At 35.5% G+C, this 8865-nt stretch overlaps 1 protein-coding gene across 4 annotated transcripts; it reads right to left on the bottom strand.

Moving 5' to 3' along the window:
• Positions 1 to 566: 566 nt before the first annotated feature.
• On the bottom strand, positions 567 to 7311 carry LOC132294708 (F-box/FBD/LRR-repeat protein At1g13570-like). Of its 4 annotated transcripts, none has more exons than XM_059792666.1 (6): positions 5578 to 7309; positions 3532 to 4354; positions 3286 to 3444; positions 1835 to 3202; positions 1592 to 1731; positions 567 to 1400 (listed from the first exon to the last, which is right to left on the bottom strand). In XM_059792666.1, exons 2-4 carry the CDS (start codon positions 4330 to 4332, stop codon positions 2873 to 2875), a joined length of 1290 nt encoding a protein of 429 aa, XP_059648649.1. In that variant the 5' UTR covers positions 4333 to 4354; positions 5578 to 7309; the 3' UTR covers positions 567 to 1400; positions 1592 to 1731; positions 1835 to 2872. The 4 variants fall into 4 exon arrangements, with proteins under 4 accessions (XP_059648649.1, XP_059648647.1, XP_059648648.1 ...); XM_059792664.1 differs by having other exon boundaries at positions 5452 to 7308; XM_059792665.1 differs by lacking the exon at positions 5578 to 7309 and adding an exon at positions 4972 to 5425.
• Between the last annotated feature and the right edge of the window lie 1554 nt (positions 7312 to 8865).

Here is an 8865-nt window from a genome sequence, read left to right as displayed (position 1 = left end):
CACACTCTCTCCTACCTTTCATCACCCTCTCCTACCTTTATCTGGCCTCACCTAATTTTGCTTCAAATTCCGTGTTCCCAAATTTAGCATCATTTCTTGGTTGGCTTTAAGAGAGAGGTTAAAAACTCTTGATAGCTGCTCTGTTGTTGCCTATTGGCATATTCCCAATGCTTGTTATATTTGCTCATCTTTTCTTTCAAAGCCATTTCACCTCTGTAATTTGGAACCACTTCAAGAATATTGCAGGCTTTCACATGAACCCTATCAACTGGACTGAACATGTCAACTGGTGTTCACTCAATTGGAAGTCAAAAGCTTCCTGGTTCAAAGCTCATCCTCACTTCAAATATTTATTTCATTTGGAGGGAGAGAATTGCTAGAGCCTTTAAAGGGAAGAACTCTCAGCCTCAAATCATTGTTGATCAAATTAGAAAAACCATCAGATGCAGGCTAGCTTCTATTCACATGCTTGAAAGTTCGATCCTCAGGCAAGTGGGGAGTCATGAGGAGCTCAACAATCTAATCCTGCAAGGGATCTCAAATGCATATGGTCAAAAGAGGTCTCATTTTTCTTTTTTTGATAAGTATGGTCAAAGATGTCTCACGGACTCTTGAAACTTTTCAGTTGCTAGCTTTGCCAATCAATGTGTTACTTTCTGACCAACTAATGTTGGTCATCTGTAGTTTTAGTTTCTCTGCTGATGCATGCCTTATCGGCCTTGTTTGACTCCATGGAGACACTTGTTTGTAAAGTTCGCTTTTATTCAATACAACCTACCCAATTTAGCTATAAAAAAAATCAGAATAAGCATTTAGCACAGAAACCCAAAGCATGCCTATTAGTTTCTTCATTGAAATTAAAATGGTGAAAGAAAAGCAATTTTAATAGTTATTTGTCAGTTAAAATCAAAGCTTAAGTCACAGAAAAGCAGGTTTAGAATTCAATTGAACCCAACAAAGGCTTGTTACAATTCTTGAAACTGTGCCACCAAATTGTTTTTCATGATTTTGCTCAATTTACGATTTTTCAGAATTCATGTTCAGCTGAAGCCAAAATAATGGTTCTCACATTTAATTATGTGTAATTATTTTTTTCCATGTTCCTTTATAACACAACAATATAGCGATGCTACCACTAATAAACATCATAAACAGCTGCAGCTAGGATTTGAACCCATATCTTATACTCCGTATTAGATAAAAGGTATACCTTGAGACAAAACTGTGCTGATAAATCCTGGTCAAAAACACCCAGAGAAATCACAAGAATGATGAGAGAAAGACGTATAGAGGGGCAGAAACCAATCATTGTACGCAGGCTTCCCAGAGAGTGATTCATTTGCCTCATATAACAAAACCATGAAACCGATCGTGACATTCTTACCGAAGAAGTAGCATATCTGCCAAGTTGCCAATAGGAGCAATTCAGTTGATGAAATATTGAAAACGTAAATACACCATTTAGATTTTAAACCATTTAGAAATTTCAAACCAAGAAATTTTTTGAAATTTAGGGATTTCATTTTGATCTTGACAAGGATTCAAAAAGGTGTGAAGGGAAGGAACTATAATGAAAAAGAAAATCCCACACCTCAAATATATTTAAATTTAAGTATACAAAAGTCACTAGCATTTTTTTGAGATCCTTCTGTATCACCAGTGTCCATTCACCAGAAGCGCGCGCCCCAAAAATCGGAACTGAGCAATTGCAGTATCGCTGGACATGACTGCCTGATATTTGTAAAACATAAGAGTTGAGAGAAATAAAGTAAAACATTGTAAATTAGAACACTTTTTAAGAAATGACAAATTTATTCAGTTATTGGTTGTGCACCTGCATTCCTTCAACACCACTGATTCCGATATCAATTTCAGCTTCTTGTAGCATTCCTGGCCCCATCACCAATTGCTATTTGCTAATGTGGTCTTTCCTGTTCCGGCTTTAACAAGTCTGGTTAACTTTCAAAAAAAAAGTCTGGTTACCTGTTTTCCAAAAAGAAAATGAGAAGTCAAGGAACAGATGTGGGCTGAAATCTTGGAGGAGTGATTGACAGCTCACGAGAGCCTTCTGTTTTGGCGATGAGCAGCAGCAAATAACAGATGCACAAGTAAACTGCTGGTTCTAGAAACATTAAGGTTCCATTTCTTCGTCTTTCCGAATGGTAAATGTTTCTCAGAACATGGAGTGTGAATCAAAACCTTGAATCACTAAGGTTCTCTAATGTGAAAAGCAAAAGCTAAACCATCAAAACAATAGCGAACTCATGGTGAGAGGTCCTTGTGATATAGACTTACTCTTCCCTAAAGATTGGCAGTGCAAACCATCTCCATTTGTTTATGTGAGTTGTTGAATACGTACAATCTCAAAGATAAGTTCTGTGAATTTGTAACACAGGTACAAGTCAAACTTGTTATAACTTCAAGAAAAAAGAATACCCTCAAACAAAAATAACATCACATTCAAAAAGGTGAAAGCCACATAATCCCATCTTTTAGTTATACAACTTGTAACAATGCCCTTTAAATCTTTAAAAATAAAAAGAACATCATTGGATTCAATAGTTAAAATGATCAGCTATCTATTTACACCTCTAATTAAGAAAAACAGTCACATTAGGCTTCCTGAAGGGGAAAAAATAAAGAAAAGAAAAACCCATTAATATGATTGAATGTGATCCCTCTTAAAGGCCTTAAAATGATCAAAATGGATATAAACGCATATGCTAAGCACGATTTTCATCTGCATCAATAATTTCTGCTTTAGGTGAGACAGATTGAAATCGTGTCAACTCTCTAAGTATCACCACTCCATTATCAGCAACCTTCTTTGAGATGGACTCAATATGCATTATAAAGCTTTATAAACTCCTATTCAGGCCTCTCCCGTCAAAGACCAATGCAGGCCTTTTGCCAGATATTTGACACGATTTCTATCTGCATCTTTACGGATAATATCTACTTCAGGTGAGATATGTCGAAATCGTTTAAACTCCCTATCAAGAACCTTCTTTGAGGACTCAATAAGCATCGTCTCTAGCATCGGGGATTTTTCTAATATAAACTTTATAAACTTCGATTCAGGCCTTGTGCCAGAGTAGAATTGCATCTTCACTTCTCGAAGTTGATTAAAAGAGACATCTGAGTAGCGTTGCATTTCCAAAAATTCTAAAACAGGTCCTGCATCATCATCGCTGGTAAACATCTAGAGAGAAAATGAAAATACCTCAATCAAATATTATATATACAACATAAGAACGATTGAAACAATGAACTGTTTTAGCTTACCTCAATTTCAAGTTTTTGCAAGTTGGGGGAGCTTTTAATCAAGCATAGAACAAAGGAGACCTCTGCAATTTTTCCACAATATACTTCATCTAGTTGAAGAACTTTGAGGAGGTCTAAGGTAAACAGGAGCCTCTCAGGTACACCGCCCACAATCAAGAACTAAACAAAAAGCCAATAAAGACTTAAGAGACATGATTTTCTTTGCAATTTCAAACTCACAAAATAAAAGCTCTAAAGCTACCTTACCTTCACAAAACGACGTCCCAATTGCAAAGTCTCAATTACAGGTAGACAACCAAAAACATTGATCATTTCAGACGCCTTTCCTTCTTCATCAACATCATCTGAAGTAATTGAAACTACTGCAAGCAGAGGGGCATTTTGGAAATCAATAGATTTGAATCTGGCATTTGAGCTGAAGAACTTGAGATTTGGAGCATCGATTTCAAGGTAGTCATAATACATGGGGCCTTCCAGTTTCAGCCGTTCAAGTAGTGGGCAACTAGAAACCAATCTTCCAAGTACACCATCAGGAAAGTCAACTAAGATAAACTCTAGACTTATGATCCTACTAAACCCGCTAAATGTAGGAGGGGGGTCAAATGTACAATTACTGAGATACAGTTGTCTTAGTTGGTCACATGAAAAGAGTGACGAAGGCAACCTATAGCCACCGAGCTCAGAAATATCAAGTGTAAGTTCCTTGATGCCATTCTTTGACAGGAGAAGTATCAATGGGTAAATCTCATAACCGCTTTTTAGTTCAGAAATAGAGAGGGTGAACTTCACTATTGGTCCATCATGAAGTAATAAAACTTGAAATATAATCTTAAGAAGTTCGCTTGGATCATCATCTTCCATGGAATCTTCGATCAATGTATCATCAAAGACGAGCTGTGGGAGTTTGACCCAATTATACCTCCATTTCCTTGACAAAATACTCGTCCTCACAGCATCTCGCAACGGCAACAACATTAGTATACTTTCTATTACCTCATTTGGAAGGCTACTGATTCTATCCATGGGTGAACTTATAGCCATCTTCATTTAGTAACACTTGTGAACAATCCTGAAAATCAAAATACATAAAGGCTATCATATCAAAGTATCAAGCCACCCGACAGCAGAAATCTATATGATACTTCCTCAACTTATAATTATAATTTGTGGCACAAATGAAAGGGACAACAACACATGATATTTAAAAGAAAAACTTAAAGTATCAAGAAGAAAATATTCACAAAGAGATTTATTCGTTTGAAATTGCACCAAATAGTTCTGAAGTGCAAAACAAAATGCCTCCTTTAGGAAAAAAGAAGCTAAGAAGACAAAACAACATGCAATTCCTCAACAATTTTCCATGGCAGCTTTTCAAATTTAAATAGTTAATCGCCTAGAGCACTGAACTTAATACATTAATCAGGCATAGTTCTACTGAATTAAAAAAAGAAAATGAAATATATGAGTCAATTAATTTTGTTGTTGAATTCTTCTACATGTCATAAAACCCAGTAAAACAAATTTATTCAAAATTTAAATGAAACCCAACAATATTATAGTTTAAGAGATCAAACCCATGTGAAAAATTAATCAGATCAACCCAATAAGAGAATGCATAAGCTGACATAAAGATACGTAAACCCTAATAAGGTAGTATGAAAAACCAAGCAAACAAATAAAAGATACCAGAGATTGAAGAGACCGAGATTAGAGACTCTTTTATCTTCGTTTTCTTCTTCTCCTTCGTTGGAGTCAAAACTATCTTAGCCGGACGAGAGAGAAATGCGAATTTTAACGAAATTCTTGAAAACAGTTATCTTATCACTGAACCAGTGAAGAATGAAGATACTTCTCGCCTAGTCTAATTTATTTTAATAAACAGATAATTTTGTCATTCCAAAATAAATAAGTAATTTTGTTCTTCAATTCTTTGAAATATATGAGTCAAAATTAATTTTGTTCTTGAATTCTTCTATAGGTCATAAAACCCAGTAAAACAAATTTCTTCAAAATCTAAATGAAACCCAACAATATTATAGTTTAAGATATCAAACCCATGTGAAAAATTAATCAGATCACCCCAATAAGAGAATGCATAAGCTGACATAAAGATACGTAAACCCTAATTTGGTAGTATGAAAAACCGAGCAAGCAAATAAAAGATACCAGAGATTGAAGAGACCGAGATTAGAGATTCTTTATCTCCTTCTCCTTCTCCTTCGTTAAGTCAAAACTATCTTCGCCGGACGTAAGAGAGAAATGCGAATTTTAACGAAAATCTGGAATACTTACAGAACCAGTGAAGATACTTCTCGCCCCCGTCTCAAGTTATTTTAATAAATAGATAATTTTGTAATATTCCAAATAAATAGGTAATTCTGTGGAAATTTATTAGACCTCGCTTGCTACGGTAACAATGAAAATAACAAAACTCTTTGGTAATATCTTTTCTTTTCTTGTCTTTTAAATTTATTTTTGAGAAGTTCAAAACTAACAAACTCGACATTTTTTCTTTTTTTTTCTTTTTTTTTTCTTTCTAAAGTTCAAACAAATATACGAAGTACAATATTACTCTAACAGAACAATCATCCTCCCCGTTTAAAAAGAGATGATACCTTAATACGTTTTCCGAAAGTTCAATTTTTTTTTTTTAAAAAAAAAAATTATAATCTTGATGAAGGATTAATAAAAAAATAAAAATACTTACCACTTTAGTTGAATAAAATCCCACAAGCTTTAACAAAAAGTGGTAAGTTTGCACTCAAAAATCAACATTCTTTGGATATTCTTTGGATAGAGCTGCAATTTTTAAACTAGAAACTGATCTAGGAAATGCAACTAATCTAGGAAATGCATGGACAGATGGAGAAATATTTTGGAAGCAAAACTCTAGCATTTTTATTCAAAAAGAATTAAAAATGCTATGAAAGACAATGGAGAGACCCGTGCAAAAGGTCCCCAACCCAACAAACATCGGCATTTATTTACACAATGTAGTTGGTCCTTTTACTCTTTTCTCAGGAGTTTGAGTAATTTTAGTAGAATCAGATTAGGATTAATTTCACCTAGACCTTTTAACCTTTGATTATATTTTCTCCGCAACCTTTCTAAATTTCAATATTCCACACATATTCCTGATCTTTGATTGTATGTAGCAAGTTACTCTTATACCGTTAGGTAACAAACCGTTAGTACTGATGCTGGGAGGGATAAATGGGTACAAAATCAATTTTGCCCTTCACAATGGCTAAAATGACATTTTTAACCTCATTAGCCATTGCAGAGTTACAAAACTACCCTTATATTTTTTCCTTCATACATGTGTAATATGTGTGTGTGTGTGTGTGTCTCTCTGCGTATATATGTGTCCGTGTGTGTATATGTCCGCTGGGAATCTACTGTCTTCCCCAAGCCTTCACACCGCCATTAATCCGTTATTCTCGCCGAGCCCATAGACCGCTCGTCCTCTTTCTCCCCTCAAATTTCTCTCTCCAAACCGTAAGCCACTACCCTCTGTCTCTGCCTCTGACTCCGTTGTCTGCCATAAGCTCGCCGGCTCGGCCGTTTCATTCCCTCCATTAACGACCAGATCAAATCTCTAACTACACCAATCAACCACTAGCAAAACCCAAATCCCCACCAATCACACCCACAAACATACCATCAAACAAATAAAACCATTCAAACCGCCAAGACCCGACACTGTTCTCTGGTCACTATCGCCAGAATCGGATCACTATCACCACCACGTCGTCGAGCATCGCCGTCGTCGGATTTCTGGTCCTTGTTCGACGTTCAATAACGACTATTCAGTCGTCATATTTGCTTGCTGATTCAGCCTGTACTGCCACCGAAAACCCAGTCGGAATCCACGTTGTTGCCCGTCGTCTTTATCATCGATGCTGCCTCTAGCATCATCGCCAGTGTGGGGCTTTCTCTGGTCACCGACGTGGATCTGTCTTTGTTGCGCCGTGGGTCTATTACAAGTTTGGGGCAACTGGGTTTGTTGCTCTCTGTTGCTGTATATGTGTATATATATTTATATATGTGTATGTAATGTGTATATATTTGTGTGTGAGTAATAGGAAGGGTGTTTTTGTCTTTTTCATTCAACTCTAAGCTGTTTTAAATAGGGTAAAGTGCAAAAAAAAAACCCCGAACTATCAGGCAATTTCAAAAAACCCCCCTGATTTAACAAATGCCCCCGAACTATTTAAAAGTTGCAGATGAGGACAACAGTACCATTTCCGGTGCTGGAAAAATGAGATTACCAAACTACCCTTTAGTGTTACGGTGTCGTTTGGTTTAGATTTTGTATTATGTTGTTTATGTGTCAAAAAAATCTAAAGAACCAATCAGAAGCTGACAACACAATGCAACCTTATCATCTTATCACTTACCATCACCCAACCACCACTCATTTTAGCGCCAAACAATGTCTGTATACAGCGGGAAACAAACAGCTCTTGTACAACTCTGAAACAGACCTTACACTTTAACACTTTAAGATCCATACATCTTGTATTCTAGTGCACTGAAGACGACTCTGAAACAGTCCTTTTGTAGCTGTAATACCCAGTCGTTTAGCTATCTGGCGCAAGGGGTAAATACTTATGAACTTAATAATTGATTTTGGTTTTTAATCTTTAAAAATTGTGTTTTATTTTGGTCTTTATTCGTTAATTTTGAGTTTAATTTTGGTCTTTATTCTTTAATATTGGTTCTGATTTGATCTTTACGCCTTAATATTGGGTTAGATTGGGTTTGCTTTTGGTGTTGATGCCTTAATATTAGGTTTGATTTTGGTCTTAAATCAATAATATTACACTGTATAAACCTTTGTTGGTCTGTAATGGCAATTTCTTACCTTCAATGTGTGTCTATGTGTACTTCTGTAGCTGATATATATATTGTTCTGAGTTTGTTTTTTGCTTTGTCTGTGATAATGGTCGGTAGTGACAGATTTTATAGCTTTTATATGTTGGTCAGAGAACTTTTATACGTGGATCTCATATATGCTTTTCAGATTTTATGTGATATTGAAGAGTACCATTTGTTTGTTTGTAACTATAATGAACTTTATGTCAGGGGTGTGATAACAATGTGTGTCTTCTTATGTTAAATTCCCTTGATGCGATTGTTTGTGGTCCTTTATTCTTTTTCAAATATCCAACCAAGGTTCAGTTATGTGTAGAAATTGTTAGTGTATGTATATTCCTTTTAGAGTGGTTGTTGAGTGATCCCTTTTGTATTGGATATGTTGACTAACCCTTTTTGTATTGATTATTTTGTAGAAATTATTATGTTAGATTCCCTTGATGCGATTGTTGTGGTCCTTTATTCTTTTTCAAATATCCAACCAAGGTTCAGTTATGTGAAGTAATTGTTAGTGTATTTATATTCCTTTTAGACTAGTTGTTGAGTGGTCCCTTTTGTATTGAATATATTGACTAGCCCATTTTGTATTATGTAGAAAAGTGTCCTTTGTTTGGTACAGGTTTTTCTGCTAAAATTCTCTCTCTTACTTTATAATGAAGCATGAAAAGTGTGAAACTTTTTTTTTATTGATTATGACTGTGC

The sequence above is a fragment of the Cornus florida genome, unplaced genomic scaffold, assembly GCF_030987335.1.
Source record: "Cornus florida cultivar Cherokee Brave unplaced genomic scaffold, ASM3098733v1 CherokeeBrave_3.0.0_Hap2_Chr02, whole genome shotgun sequence".
Lineage (NCBI taxonomy): Eukaryota > Viridiplantae > Streptophyta > Magnoliopsida > Cornales > Cornaceae > Cornus > Cornus florida.
The sequence above is the reverse complement of the archived record's forward strand: the minus strand, read 5'-3'. Positions and strand labels throughout refer to the sequence as shown.